Consider the following 16,467-nt stretch of genomic DNA (forward strand, 5'->3'; position numbering starts at 1 on the left):
GTAAATTTACTGTCCATACAATCACTACCTTAAAAGTAGTTTTACCAGATATTGGTATATTTACTAGATAAGATTAGTAAATTTAGAATTGATATAAGTAACTTTCACTAGGTATCTAAGTATCTATACGACCCCCGCTCCACAACTCACTATCTTAAACAGTAAAATGAAAGTTTACTAATCACGACTGACGCTTTACGAGGCACACTAGTTAAATTCACTAGGTTTTTCTTTCAGTGTACATATGTTATCCTTGTGAGAAGACCTTTTATTGGATACCACGAATTTTGACCTTGAACTTGGAGTTTGAAGTTTTAAATGGTAGATACAAGGAATTTCAAATATCATTTCTTTCTGCCAAGACCTTTCATTTGAAAACAACAATTTTGACCTTGACCTTGGAGATTTCCGTGCTTACAAAACAACTTGATCCTTTGCCTTAGTTTTTAAACAATAAGGGCTAGGGCTTTCATATTTCACAAATGTAATTATTGTGAGAAGACCTTTCATTGAATATCAACAACTTTGACCCTTTCACCTTGACCTTGAAGTTCGACCTACTTTTTAGAAACTATAACCTTTGCCATAACTTTTGAACGGTAAGGGTCAGCACTAAAAAATACTTCACATATTTAATCTTTGAGAATAGGCCTTTCTTTAGACCCTTTGACCTTAACCCCGGAGTTTGTTCAACCTTTAAAAACGTTTACCTTGGTCATAACCTTTGAACAAGTGTTGCTAGTTTTTTATATTTTACATTTGTATTTCTTGTGAAAAGGTACATGTACCGACATATTTGATCTGCATTTAAAATAAAGCTTAACCTTCGCTATGTTGCTATACGGGGGGCATCAGTGTTTTACAAACACGTCCTGTTTTTTATGTTGTACGTTTGGTTTAATTCGAAAATTCTTACATTTAGAAACCTGTCAATAGCATTCTGTTGAGAATTAATAATGCAGCTCCAGAGCAGAATCTTAATCTTGTTGACTTTTTGACAACAGAATATAATGACTGACTGCAGAAAAATATCTACAAGAAATTGATTTATCAACCTAATACATCTTAAATAGCAAATTGTACTTGATCGTTAAATCTTTATTATGTTCAGCAACTCAGCTTAACAACGAACAAGCTACATGTAATTCAAAAATTTGTCGTTTCCCGCTTTCGATGTCTTTTTGGGAGATGTCATTTTTATGAGAGATTGAGTCAAATTTTAACGCTCTATCACATGTCATTTAGAAATTATCACCGAAGTTGGATTATTTTTAAAATAAGGTCAATCGTTAAGGTCAGAATTCATAGCATGCCCGAAAATATCTTGTCAAAGGTATACATTTGTCGAATATGAAAGTCCTATCTCTTCTTAATCAAAAGTTATAAGGAAAATTAACAATTTACAAAAGTAGGTCAAACTGCAAGGTCAAGGTCACATGATAAAAAAAACATAGTGTATTTAGAAAGGTCTTGTCACAGGAATACACAGGTTGAATACAAAAGCACTACATGTATCTCTTCTCATTCAGAATTTATGACCAAGGTTAAAGTTTATGAAAAAGCAAGTAAAACGTCAAGGTCACGAGATCAAAAATCATAGTGTTGTTAAAAAGGTATTATACATTCTAATATGACAACCCTATTTCTTCTCATTCAAACGTCATGTCCATCTCAAAGTAATGTTTAATTTTTTTTTAGAAGGTCAAACTTGAAGGTCTATGATGCCTTTGCTGCGTCAAAAATCTTAGTGTATTCAGAAAGGTCTTGTCACAGTTAATGTACATGTGTTTTTGTTCAAAAGATATGACCAAGGTTTTTGAAACGTAGGTCAAACTTCAAGGTCAAGGTAACGAGGTCACAAATCATAGTGTATCAAGTCTTCTCACAGGTAGTACATATCTCTAATATTAAAGCCCTCTCTGTTATCAATCAAAAGGTATGGCAAATATTAAAGTTTTTGCATAAGTATGGAAATCTCCAAGGTCAAAGTGAAAAGGTCAAGGTTGTTGGTATCCAATAAATGGTCTTGCCATAGAGAATACATATGTGAAATATGAAAGTCCTAGAATATACCGTGCAAAAGTTATGACCAAAGTTAAAATTTAGATTATTTTGTGTAAAAGTGAGTCACCCAAAGAAAGACCGTGTCAAAAGAAATTCAAAAGTGAAATATGAAAGTCATAACTCCACTAAATCAAAAGTTATGGGCAAGGTTAAAATTTTTGTGACGGACGGACAGAAAATTAGATTTACTTTCGCGAAGGCAGGGGGACAATAAGAACGCTAAATGATATGCTTCATTGTACACCTTATGTACACCATTGGCACATTACAATAAAGAGCTTGTTCCTGTCATCAATCATACAAGCAGAGAATAGAAAGTTATTTAATGTTTTTGGACAATTTTTGGACAACTTTCCTGTTAACATTGAATATAATATTTTATCTAGGTAAAATGCATTTTGTCACAAAATAAAGCAGATAAAAAATAAAACAATGTTATTATATGTTTTATTTGTTTTAATGATCTTGTAAAAAAGAATCCAACTCAAGAGCTAAGGACAGCGATGTTGTGGTAGTATGACAGAATAGATGCTAAATGAAAAATACATTAGCTGCTAACTTATAAAAGTTTAAATAGACCCAACAATTGAAAGCACTATCAGAATCAACAAGGAGCTTTATAAAAAAAAAAACTCAATTATAATACATACATACATGTACATACATGCAAAGCATTGAAAAACACGATTGAGATATAACAAGTATCTAATTCATGTGTTTAATAACCTCAATTTTCGAATGTTTATTTTCCTTTTTTCTAAAAGTATAAATGAAATCCAATGATGCTGAAGCGTGATAAAAATGTTTTTAATTTGTTTCTAGTTTCATAATAACATAACTTTCATTATCCTTGGGGACACGTAACTCTTGGTAAGTGTGTGAATCATTTTTAGGTGATTCAATAGAAACATAGTTCCCTTCGTCATTGGAGGAATGCAGTGCTTGGTAGTTATGCGAATCATCCTTCGATGTTTGTAATGTTTCGATCGTTGTCTGTAACGTTTCTGTGGTGGAAACATACGTCTGGGAGTGTCTTCTCCTGCTTATGCAGTTTCGAAAAATTCCTCTTCTGCGACAAAAATTTTAGAAATATAATTAAAACCATTTAATGGTCTGAAAGATAATAAATAGATATACTGAATATTCGACAAGTGCTCTTAAAAATCGTTACGGTTTAACATTTTGTAAGAGAAAAGATGTCGATATTGTTGATAAATGCAAAATCCTAGCTCATTCCTTAATGCATTTAAATGAAAAATTGACATCAATATGATTCATAAAATCTTAAGAATACAAAAAAAGTATAATACCGTATTAATAAAACTGTAACTGTTAAAAGGATGAGAAAAGAGGCACATGCTCCAAAAATCCCGCCAAAAACAAGTGGTTTTGAAGGCATACTTTTATAACGGAGGGTCAGCGTAAAAAGAGTACCTTTTCCTTGACAAAAAATTATCTTGTGGTCAGATTTTTAATAAACTCAGTTGTGAATAATAATTTTATAAAAACTCAGATTTGAACATGTTCTTATGCTTTTAAATCTCATGGTTTTCAGCATTTAAATGAAATGATTCCGGTAATTGACTCACTTTTGTTACACATTTTACCAATATATGGCTTTTTACATCCTTCTGAACAACTTCCATTAAATCTATCACAGTTGCCTTTAGCACAATTTGAACTACAGGGATGAACACAATTTTCCCCATGCATTTTTTGAGGACATTCTGAAATGGTTACAGTTATTATTAAAAACAAACATAAATCTACACAACCTGATAATGCTTAATTATAAAAAAATGATCAACAATGCAATTTGTATTCATTTTTTTAAATATGATATTCCCATAAAATTTTGAATCCTCTTTTTGACCCCACCCACCTCTCTTGGTATCATTATTTAACTAAATCTAACTTAAATCTACACTTCACTATAGAGATTTCTTTTTTTCCTCAGCGGCTTTAAAAAAATATAGAAATATGATATAACTAGCTGCAATAATGTAGCCCTGTCCGATTTTTTTAATTTGGTGTTTTCTGGAGAGGGCTATGTACAATTTCATAGCATCTCCGTAATGCTGCAAATATTTTTTTAAATAGGGGCTACTGCAGACAAAATAAATTTTTACATTCAACTTGCTTCTAATAAGCATAAGGAGTTGCAATGTAGCTCTCTCTCTCTCCCCCCCCCCCAAAAAAAAAGAAAAAAAAGGGGGAGGGGGCTACATTATTGCAGCTAGATATAACTTCCTATACTTTTGATTCCCCCTTGAAGCGACCAACCTGCAGAACTGTAGCTCTTCGATAAAATATATTGACAGACCGTATACAAACCAATTCCGTCAGACCAGCGAGCTACAGATCTGCATCTATATAGCGATCGAGAATTTCCTTTTCCAAAGTCTGCCTCCATGAAAAAATACAATGTAGTTTGTAACTGCATGACCACGTGATTTGTTTTTTCATTGAAAGTTGGGGATATTATTTTCGGTGTGTCAGTCGGTCTGTATTTCTCTTTGTAACACTTCTGCTTCGCTGGATATCTCCAGAAGCCTTAGAGCTTTTGCATTCATTTACAAGTTCACATAACAACACCTTATGAACTAAGGAATACCTAATATATTGATTTTGACTTCAAAAGGTCAAAGGTTAAGATAATAAATTTAGAAAATATATTATGTGTATAAATGTAATTTCCTACTGATATCTCAAACAGCTTTTGAGTTTTTACAATGACGTTTCATACCATAACTCTTTGTGGCTCCGCTCAGCCTTCTTAAAAGTGTCCCCCTCCCCTCAATTACTTAATTACTCAACTGATTGAATGCTCTCCTTTTCTTCTTTAAGCAGGGGAAACAGAATCTCTTAATAAGCTTGGTTAAAAGAAGCCAACAAAACAAGAAATCCTTGTAGATGGAAATGTGTTAATATGAACATATAAATCTAGCTACCTTTACTACACATCTCTCCCATCCATCCTGAGGCGCATCCATCAACACATCTGTCCAACTCGTGATGACACAAACCGTTTTTACAATGTCCAACACATTTGTACATACCAACCAAAAGGGCACGCTGTGTGTTTAAAAGTTTTTAAAATATAACAATTCGATTGAAATAGAAAAAAAAATCTGTCTTATTTTTCAGAGACGAAAAAAAGAACATGCATGTGATAATTTTACTTTTTCAAACTAACATAAAATTAGAACAAAAACTAGAGGTACCATGAGCAGTGAGCTCACCCCGCCTCCTATATTAATATAATGGCAGTGTCAATGTTTTGCTATGGGAAACCCAAAATACCGTATAAGTAGAATTTTTAGCGAGGATTTAATTTTGGCATTATTAGCGAGGGCGCCGAGACCGCTAAAATTGAATATCGCTAAAAATTAATTATGTTTCATTTGTAAAAGCTTCTTTAATGTGCATTTTAAAATCGCTAAAATAACATCTCGCTAAAAATAAATTATCAGTTTTTAAGGACAAATCGCGAAATTTGCGTCTCGCTAAAATTTCCACTTATACGGTATATGTCGAATAGGAGGTGCATAATGGCAAGGTGAAATAAGGATTCTGTGAAAGTCTCATATAATTTCATTCATTGGTATGAGAGAAGTTGCTGAAAAGAGATGGGTACCCCAAAGCGTAACAGACGGACGGGCGGACGGACATCCCGATTATTATATACCCTCCTCCTATCCAAGCGAAGGGGGTATAATCAAGCTAGTCTGTTCGAAAAGGTCACAAAAACATTTTGTACTTAGTTTGCTCTCTCGAAAAAAAAAAGTCACATTAACTGCGACTTAAACGGTAACGGATTTTCTCTTACACATAATGATCACACATGTCTCCCGTCCATCCTGGCCTACATTCCAGACAACTACCGTTAACTCTGTTGCATCTTTGATCTTGACAGTTGAGAGGGCATGGTATGTCACAATTAACTCCATAAACTTCCTTTTTGTCACAACCTGATAGTACGATTCTCAGTTAACCTTGGACTACTTTCACGACGTAATTAAGGTCATTGGTTAAGAAATTAATAATATCAGCAAATTTGTTGACGATGGGAGGACTTAAGCCCCACGTCTCTTCCGTGCGAAATCTTGTGATTGGATAATTGACACATTCGTTGATACATGTATTTGCCGGAATGTATATTTCAACAGTGAATGAAAGGCTGTGTAAATTTCAAACGCTAATTATGTAACGTCGATTATTTCCTATTTAGCTTGTAACACGAGCTTTGATTGGTTACAAAATTGGGTGTAAATATCCGTGTACCCAACTTGAGCCGTGTAATGTTTATCACTCCATTCATAGGTTCGTTCACACACACAACATTAAGTTACTGACTATGATTTATTCAGTCTACAAACATCATGGCTACTGGCCAAAACAATAACGGAAAGCATGCGTTAGATCTAAATGATGAACCAATATAATACAGACTCCGGATTTCCGGTATATAATGGACATAACACTTTTCCCCTCTTAACAGAAATCTGAGATTGCAAAATTATCAATCATTCAAAAATAATCAATTACAGTCTTTCAAACTCTAAAACAAATCAGATACATGTACAATATATCATATTTAACACTGTTCAATCAGTCTCTGCGGCCTTCGATGTTCTCGTCGTGGATATCGCGGTTGAGTGTGATTGGTATCCTCAGCAACAACGGATGGTGTGGAATCGTGGATTATTTCTGATTCAATAGGCTTTGACACCGAATCCTGAGAAGTCGGAACACAAGTTGACTTGACGGTAGACGGTTTCTCTGGCGGTTCCACTCGACTCTCAAATGGTACACTAACAGGCACAATACTGGAAAACGAATTCTGTTTCACTGGTTCGGAGTTGTTTAACGCGCACTGAACATCCAATTCACGAATCTGGTCGATATGTCGTTTCCACTGCATACCTCTGACATTTACACGGTATGTGACAGGTCCAAGTTTACGTGTAATTATCCCGTCGATCCACGATACTTTTCCACCACGGTAATCACGTATCATTACTCTTTCACCAGTCTGAAATATTCTAGTCTTCTTAGCAACAGCTGGCGCAGATTTTCTCTGAATTCGATCTGTGAGCTGTGGTTTCACAACATCTATTCTTGTTCGTAATTTTCGGTTAAGAAATAACTCCCCTGGTGTTTTATTTGTCGTCGTATGGGGTGTTGTACGATATGATAACAAAAATGCTGCAAGTTTCTGATTTAGCGTTCCGGTCTCGCTTGCCATATTCTTCATTGATTGTTTGAATGTACGCACCGCCCTCTCTGCCTCTCCATTCGATGCAGGATGGTACGGCGCAGATCTGATGTGCCGCACTCCATTCTCCCTCAGAAAAGTTTCAAATTCCTCGGACACAAACTGCGGTCCATTGTCTGACACAATCTCTACTGGTAGTCCATATGAGGAGAATAGATATCGCAATGCATTAATAGTACTCTCAGAAGTAGTAGAATTCATCATCACTACATCCATCCATTTGGAATATGCATCCACGATTATCAAAAACATACGCTGCATAAACGGTCCTGCAAAGTCGATATGCACTCGTTTCCAGGGTGCGCTCGGCCATATCCATGGATTCGCTGGAGCTTTAGGTAAGTTTGGTAACTGCATCCTACACGGTCCACACTGTGAGACTTTGGTCTCAATGTCTGGGTCCAATCCAGGCCACCATACATGAAGTCTGGCTAATGATTTCATCCGGACCATTCCTGGATGAGCCACATGTAACTCCTCAAGTACATCTTGTCGATACTTTTCAGGGATGACAACTCTGATCCCTCTCAGCAAACATCCATCTTCAATGGTTAACTCACTGCGTACTCTAAAGTATGGTAATAAGTTTATGTCAGGTTGTGAACTTGGCCAACCATTTCTTGTAAACTCAATGACACGAGACAAGACAACATCATTCTTTGTTGCAGCGGCAACTTTATCTGCAGTCACAGGTAAGTTTTTGATCTGTATCTTGTGTATTAGTTCTGTCTCTTTGTCAAGTTGTGTCCTTGAATCATCCATCAGATTCATCGGAAATCGTGATAGAGTATCCGAATTTTGGTGTTTTCCAGTTGCTCTGTATTTAATGTCAAACTGGTAAGAAGCTAGTTGCAATGCCCAACGCTGTAGTCGAGAAGCGGTCAAGACAGGAATGCCTTTCTTTGGTCCAAATATGGTAGTTAATGGTTTATGGTCGGTGATAAGGGTGAACTTCCGTCCATACAAATAGGAATGCAATTTGGTCACTCCAAAGATTATCGCAAGGGCTTCCTTTTCGATTTGCGAATAATTCTTCTCAGCAGCAGTTAAGGTTCGAGAAGCATACGCAATGGGTTTTTCATTTGCAAGGTCGGTATGGGAGATCACGGCACCGAGTCCATATCCAGAAGCGTCAACAGCTAACTCCAGTGGTTTGTGAGGGTTATAATGAGCCATAACTTGAGAAGAAACTAGCAGATCCTTGATCTTTGCACAAGCTTCAGAACATTCTTGGGTCCAGTTCCAGGTAACATCTTGAGCTAACAGATGTGTGAGTGGTCCACTTAGTGTTGACATGTTTGGTACAAATTTCCGATAGTAGTTCACTATTCCTAACCATGTCTGAAGTTCCTTCTTGGACTTTGGATCCTCCATGTTCCTGATTGCCTCGAGTTTCTTTGGTGAAGGCTTAATCCCCTCCTTGCTCACAATAAAAGCAAAGTACTCAACTTGGTCTTGCATGAACTGACACTTTGACTTTTGACTTTTCACACCATAATTGTCTAATCGTTGAAGTGTAGTTTCCAGAATCTGTTTGTGTTCACTGTCGTTAACACCGGTAACAAGTATATCATCAAGTATGTATCCAACCTTGTCCAGACCTTGAAGAATGGTATCCATGGTACGCTGAAAAATAGCTGGGGCTGACGCAATACCAAAAGGTAAGCGAGTATACCGATACAATCCTTGATGAGTATTAATAGTCACATACTTTCTGGACTCCTTATCCAATACTACTAGGTTATAAGCTTGAGACAGATCTAGCTTAGAAAACTTTTCTCCACCATTGAGTTTGGTAAATAATTCTTCGCTTGTTGGGAAAGGGTACTCTGGGATAGCCAGGTAAGGATTCAGGGTAACTTTAAAGCCACCACAAATGCGTACTGACCCATCAGCCTTCATTGCGGGTACTATTGGAGCAGCCCAGTCCGAACACTCTACTTTCTCCAAGATACCAGTCCCCTCAAGTCTATCTAATTCCTTGGAAATTTTATCGCGCAATGCAAATGGTACTGGTCGCGGCTTGAAGAATTTTGGTTCCACGTCGTCCTTGACCTTTAAGGAAGCTGTAACTCCTTTAATGCATCCGAGTTTGTTGTCGAACACAGAATACTTTTTCAAGTCACCAGCCATAAAATGGATTGAATGCCAGTCAAGTTTTATAAATTCCATCCAATTCCTACCAAACAATGCTGGTCCATTTCCTTTCACAACAACAACAGGTAAAGTTTTCATCTGTGTTTGATATTTCACTTTCACTTCACCCAACACTCCTAACATTTCACCTGAATATGTCTTCAGAATAGCCTCACTAGGACACAATGTCACTTTGTTCTGTAAGTGAGTGTGGTACAACTGTTCTGATATCACTGAAATAGAGGCACCAGTGTCCAAGTCCATTTCAATAGGTACATCTTCCAGTGTTACCGAAATCTTCATTGCTTTGACTCCTCTGTTTTCCCCTGACAGTGAGAAAATAGGCCAATGTTCATTTTCATTGTCGTCATCTGAACAGTCCTGGTTTTCCGTCACAAAATTTAACTTGGACTTCTTCTTTTGTTTCTTATGCTGCACTGATTTCTTTTTCGAGCACATTTTATGTATATATATATGTCCCGTTTCCTGACATGTGTGACATTTACTGTTCTTGTAAAAGCACTTATCGGGTGTGTGATTAGTCTTCCCGCACCTGTAGCAAGGTTAACTCTTTACGACACTGACTTTGTGTACGGTTTCATGTCCGTGAGCATCCTTAGCATCAGCCTTTAGTTTGCGGGCTTCGTTCTCAGCGAGTTCCATAGAAATTGTTATGTCCACGGCTCTCTTTAACTCTAATTTGTCCTCAGCTAATAATTTCCGCTGGGTTGCCACTGATGAAAGACCACACACTAAACGATCACGTAAAGCTTGATTCAAAAACTCACCAAAATCACAATGTTCACTAAGCTTTCTAAGTTCAGCAATATACTGACTAACAGTTTCCTGTTTTCCCTGATTTCTCTGGTAAAATCGAAATCGCTCCGCAATCGCTAGTGGTTTTGGTTTCAAGTGTTGCGCTATCAAAGTTTTCAATTCTGCATAGGTTTTATCAGATGGCTTTTCCGGGGACGTTAAATTACGAATAAGTCCGTACATCTTCTGACCACATACTGTCAATAATATGGACTTCTTTTTGTCATTATCGTAGTTAAAAAATGTTCTAACCTTTCAATGTATTCGTCCCAGTTCATGTCGAACTCGTAATTCTCTATTTTTCCGTAGACAGCCATAGTACCTGTATTTGCGGTTGTGGTGTTGTATATCTCGTCGCCAATTGTAATGTTTATCACTCCATTCATAGGTTCGTTCACACACACAACATTAAGTTACTGACTATGATTTATTCAGTCTACAAACATCATGGCTACTGGCCAAAACAATAACGGAAAGCATGCGTTAGATCTAAATGATGAACCAATATAATACAGACTCCGGATTTCCGGTATAATGGACATAACAAGCCGGGTGTAAATAAAACGTGACGTCACAATGCATACCTTCTCTATGATAACAACCAAATAACATGACATCACGATACATAGTATTTCGATACATATGTTAAGCATAACTTACACATCACGATACATAGTTATCTATAATCGATAGATCAGATTGAGTCACACTCTGATGTTTACAAAGCATTTTAAGAATTTATAGGTACAAAGGAAATAAATTCGTTATCCAGGTCCAGTCAAGGGTGTACCTGTAGGGATTTACCCCGGGTTGCAATTCATACACCCTTCGTCCTCATGCAGGGTGTATGGAATAAAACCCGTAATGAGAATTGTTCAAAAAAAATATTCCGTGTAATGAAATGCTTAATTGTTCATTTAAACAACATACACACCTTATTAAAACAACGTGACAAATTGAGATGAAGAGACTTCTACCAGTTATTTTTTTAAATAAATGCACATGAAGAGCCGTGCACATGACAAAGAACAGTTGCAACCTTTTTTTATCTCATACGTGTTGGGGGTACCGCCCATTAGATAAACCTGTGCTTTATCCACGGGTAGATGCTTTATCAAAGGCACTTCCGGTTTTGACATGATCTCTTGCTTCAATATTTTATTTTATTGAAACTTTTATTTGAGAAAATTATTGCCCTAATAAAATGAATGATAAAGAGCGATAATATTGTTAACAGCAATAAAAAGATTCGTATATGTCAAAGAAGTGTCTTTTTTTTTATCAAGGAACCTATATTGGCTACTTGAAGACAGATGTTACCCCCCACCCCCCACCCCCCCCCCCCTTAAATCGTTTTCGGAGAAAGTAAAGCCTAGCAGTTAAGTTGTTGTTATATAAAGATTCCTTCAACATCTTCAATAATGCTTTCTTATATTATACTACATATGCCTACCAAATAATATAGGTGTAACTTACCATGGATCAACAATGAATCTACAAGTAGGCCCCTAGCCTTGCCTAACACATTTTGCAATGCCATCGTCCAAAGAGTTCATTTTCACATTCCCACGGTCCTTCCAACTTTTATTCAGAAATTCGTGTGATGTAAAGCTCCAGCAATTGTCATATAATGCTTTCAAAGACGCAGATAGCAAAAATTTAAAATTTTGAACACGATCTACTTTTTTTCGAGGCATGTCAACACCAACAATGCTACGTCAGCAAGTTATACGTCATCAATTTGAATTAGCAATCATTTATCTAGTTTCGCAGGGGAAGTCTCAAAGTTTTGTTAAAACGAAAGTCGAAGTCGTGTGAGTTAAATAGAACAATTGTAATTGTGTGATTTAATATTGGCTTTATCCAACTCGTTGAAATGGTGTATATTCGCTCGGCAAGCCTCGCGAATATATACACCATTTCAACTCGTTGGATAAAGCCAATATCAAATCACACAATATAGATATCTTCTATTTATTGCCTTTAAGTAGATCAATTGCGGCCTAGATTCAAACTCTCAACCTCCAGTGACGGAACTAGTGCTCTAGCGACTTAGCTACTGTGAACAGCTTGAGTGAATTGAAGAAAGTCGTAAACTGAAGTTTACTGGGTTTTTATTTTAATCTAAGATATCAATTAGATTATATTGATGTGTTTTTGATACGAATATGGATTTAAAAACTCTTACAAAAACCAAATAATATTAAAATAACACACAACTTGAAAGCAAGCTTTTTAATAATGTATTATTCTTTTGTTTACGTTAAGTTGATAAGGTGACGCTTAAAAAGTAATATAAAGACAGTCAAATAATTCCTTCGATAAAATATTTAATCGGCTTTTAGTATAAATAAAGTTTGAAATGTACACAACAATTAATTAATTAAAAAAATGATATTGAAGGTCAGTGTACCTTACCATATGCATTCATAAATCCGGATATCAATGAAAGTACATTGATAATAATGTTTGCAGAGGAATCCATACTTCCTACAGTCCTTGCTTCAAAGGAAATAAGGAAATCAACGAAATAATTATTCATTTATTTCAAATTCAAAAAAAATTATGTAAATAAGTCAATTGCGTAATGTTTATAATGACATGCAGTTACAGGGAATTATTTCAAGTCCTTGCATAGGCTATCAGGATCAAATTTTCTACCTCTTAAAGGTACTAGTAATTACAAAATCGAAAGAGCACTTTCAATATTAGAACACATTATTGAATGCAGATACTCTAGTAGGCAGTGATGCCGTAATAAATATATATACACGTAATACAGAAATTCAAAAGTATGGCTGGTTAGAGATGAACTACAAAACGAAATAAAACTGCACAGTGGTAGAAGGTGTATCGTAATGTAACAACGGTGGAGAACCAGGCCTAAGAAATTTTATTATGCGGCCGAATCGAAAGATCCGAGGCGTATACTGTTTTTGTCCTGTCTGTCTGTCTGTTTTTCTGCAAACTTTAACCTTCGCCATTACTTTTGAACCATGAATGAAAGAAACTTCATATTTGGTATGCCAATTTCATTAATTAAGCTCTTTCAAATCACACCAAGGTCAATGACCTTGTAACCTTGACTGTGACCTCTATGCTAAAATAGTATTTTTTGCAAACTTTAACCTTAAAGTTTTGAATCATAAAAGATAGAGAACTCATATTTGGTATGCATACATCACTAATTTAGCTCTTTTAAATGACACCATGGCGAATGACTTTGTGACCTTGACTGTGACCTACATGTATACGCTAATTATATCTTTTTTGTCGGTAAACTTTAAACTCCGCCATAACTTTTGAACGAAGAAAAAGAAAGAGAATTAAAATTTGGCATGCATACTCCACTAATTAAGCCCTTTCCCATGACACCAAGGTCAATGACCTTGACTGTGTCCTTTATGCTAAAAATAGCTTTTTTGAACCTTCAACATAACTTTTGAACCATGAAAGATAGAGACTTCAGATTTGATATGCATTCTTCACTAATCAAGGTCTCTCAGATGACACCAAGATCAATGACTTTGTTACGTTGTTCGTGACCTAAAGGGTGTTAAGAATGTTCAATCCCAATTTTTCTTTCATTTTCGAAAAGAAATACAAAGAGAAGATATTTAAAGTTTGTGATATTTAATGTTCACAGAATCCATTCTTGTTATTGATAAGGTTTGAACTGAGTTTGGTTGAAAGGAAAAGGGGAGGGCAGGTATTAAAACAGATGATGTCTGTGCAGAAAAATCAGGGATGAAGCATATTTGTAAAATATCTGAGGCACATATGTCAGTATATCCTTTCAAATACTTATGTCAGCATATCCTTTCAAATACTTATGCAAAACTCCTCTAGTTGGAATAGAATATATGAATATGACAAACTATTCTTTGGAAAAATTACTATAATCTTTCTTTTACCTAACCTCATCAGTTGTGAATAACAAGAGTAAATAATCCAACATTTTGACGCGAAATGACCAGCATTTTTATCATTTTAGTGTTTTAAAGATGGTTATGTATATTTTCATATTGAAAAAAATCCTGTAATTTCCTGTGAAAATTAATTGCTGTGAATCGAAAGCACAATCTTGTGATTATGCCAGACTGGAAATTTAGTTTTTCTTATCTTTTCAGTAAACAATACTTCAAAATTTTCAAAAATTATTTTTAAACTTTCTTAACACACTTATATGCTAAAAATATGCGGGTTTTTAACTTTGTTGCCGCCGGGCGCATAGTGTTTCACAAACACATCTTGTTAAAATACAGTTTCGTGAATACAGTTTTGTGAAACTATATCCTCTTTGATTGAAATGGTAGTGAATGATTATTGATTGAAAATTAGTTTCATTTTTAAATATGTACATCTTTTACCTAATCTGAAATACAAAAAAAAAATATTGCGGACATATTTATGAACTTGTGTCCATTAAAATCGATTTCTGTAGCTACGACTTCACAATTTTTTCGAAATCAATCATCCTTTGAATATTTGCTCTACGAGATAAGATAAGGTGTATTATGACCTTATTTGTTAAAATACTAAATTAATACCTCATTCTGTAAACAAATTAAAACAAAATTCCTGTTCAGAGTGAGTTACGATATAAGTGGAATTTTTTGCAAGATTCAAGTTTAAGGATTTCTCCTTAGCTAGTAATTATAAAGTAGTATAACCTATCTAATTTCTAATTAGAGTACATGTATATAAACGCATGTGTATTTTCAAGCGAGAACCTGAAAGGTTTGTTTTTCATCTAGTACTACAATGTACGTGAATGCCTAAGAGGAATAGAGCATGCTTTAAAGCAGTATAAAATAGATGAATATAGATCACAAAATGTACAATAAAGTTTTGAAACACGTTAATGTTGATTTCGTTGTATATCTAATAAATAAACATTATGTATAGTTAGGAAAAAAAGATAGATATTTGTAATCATCATTATTTCACAGGTTTAACGTAACATTTTCATAACTTATATTATCATTTAATTCCTGATAGCTTCTCTTTATAGACGGTGTTATTCCTCCTTCGTATTGAGCGTGTGCTGGACATTGGTCATCGGTTAAATCAGCAGTAGTAGAGGTTTGATTTGAGGATTTCCTTAAAAACAAAAGTAAATAAATTAGATTTTCTTTCCGTATTTACTTGTAAAATTTGTTAATGTAAATAAAAAATGCTATTATCGCTCTTGTTGTAAACTAAATAATTGAATATGAAATTTTATAAATAAATCATTTTTACATATTACCTGAAGCGTTTCCAGACAGCTATTAAAACACAACACAAATTCCGTATCACTGACAGAGTGAGAGTCAAGATCCACGGAAGAATAGAACCTATATACATGTAACAAAATATTAATCTTTTTAATGATAATGAATCAATTAGGGATATAGAATCTATTTTGATAAAATCTACTGTAGTTACAAAAAAAGAGCCCAACTATTCTGACATTCTCCTTAAGCCTCATTTTTAACTAATCAAAGGTAAGGTAAGAAGAGGGTAAATATGAAATCGTATTTAAATTTCTCTTTTGAATTTGTTTCGAAATAAATATTTATTTTTACCTTGTTATACAGATATGTATACATTACCTTTCGGTAATGTGCTGTTTCCTGTCACTTTTAAGCAGTTTGTTCCTGTGAAGGGTTCTTGGCATCCTCTTGGACAAGATCCATTGTATCTTTCACAAGTGTCATTAAAACCACAGTGTAAACTACATTCTTCCTTGCAGTTTAGTCCGTAATACCCAGGTTGGCATTCTGAAGTATCAGACCAAAATTGAGGGTAATGCTTTGGTAAGTGATAAAAAAAAAATACTATAGATTAAACCATGATTCATATTAAAAAAAACGTCAATATATTTTACAGACCTCGATTACAATTTATGCCCGTCCATCCAAAGGAACAAATACAAGAGCCATCAGTGTGTTGACATGTGTCGATGCATTTAGGAGAACATTTCTGAGAACACTCTGTACCATAATATCCTTTTTCGCACACTACATAATAATGAAGTAAATAGCGCAGTATAAATCGATGAAAAAAGGGTAACGATATTTAACAATAATCGATCTCATAAAAACCTCAGCTAAAACAAATCTTTGAGCAGGGCATCTCAAAAGGCTAGAAAAGAGCACATATCAGATCAGAACTGAAAGTTTACCGGA

At 35.0% G+C, this 16,467-nt stretch overlaps 2 protein-coding genes and 1 long non-coding RNA gene across 3 annotated transcripts; all 3 read right to left on the bottom strand.

Annotated features, from left to right (window-relative positions):
* Window positions 1–2,595: 2,595 nt before the first annotated feature.
* Window positions 2,596–3,833, bottom strand: LOC134243498 (uncharacterized). The gene is made up of 3 exons (XM_062725767.1): window positions 3,654–3,833; window positions 3,375–3,504; window positions 2,596–3,133 (listed from the first exon to the last, which is right to left on the bottom strand). Exons 1-3 carry the CDS (start codon window positions 3,775–3,777, stop codon window positions 2,872–2,874), a joined length of 516 nt encoding a protein of 171 aa, XP_062581751.1. The 5' UTR covers window positions 3,778–3,833; the 3' UTR covers window positions 2,596–2,871.
* A 2,828-nt stretch (window positions 3,834–6,661) lies between these two features.
* Window positions 6,662–9,937, bottom strand: LOC134243496 (uncharacterized protein K02A2.6-like). The gene has a single exon (XM_062725765.1). It carries the CDS (start codon window positions 9,935–9,937, stop codon window positions 6,662–6,664), a length of 3,276 nt encoding a protein of 1,091 aa, XP_062581749.1.
* A 5,603-nt stretch (window positions 9,938–15,540) lies between these two features.
* On the bottom strand, window positions 15,541–16,294 carry LOC134243499 (uncharacterized). Its single transcript, XR_009987040.1, has 3 exons — window positions 16,171–16,294; window positions 15,892–16,059; window positions 15,541–15,633 (listed from the first exon to the last, which is right to left on the bottom strand). It is a non-coding gene; the product is annotated as an uncharacterized LOC134243499 (long non-coding RNA).
* Between the last annotated feature and the right edge of the window lie 173 nt (window positions 16,295–16,467).

The sequence above is a fragment of the Saccostrea cucullata genome, unplaced genomic scaffold, assembly GCF_032062105.1.
Source record: "Saccostrea cucullata isolate Sc308-1 unplaced genomic scaffold, CSIRO_AGI_Scuc_v1 ctg2534, whole genome shotgun sequence".
NCBI classification, from domain to species: domain Eukaryota; kingdom Metazoa; phylum Mollusca; class Bivalvia; order Ostreida; family Ostreidae; genus Saccostrea; species Saccostrea cuccullata.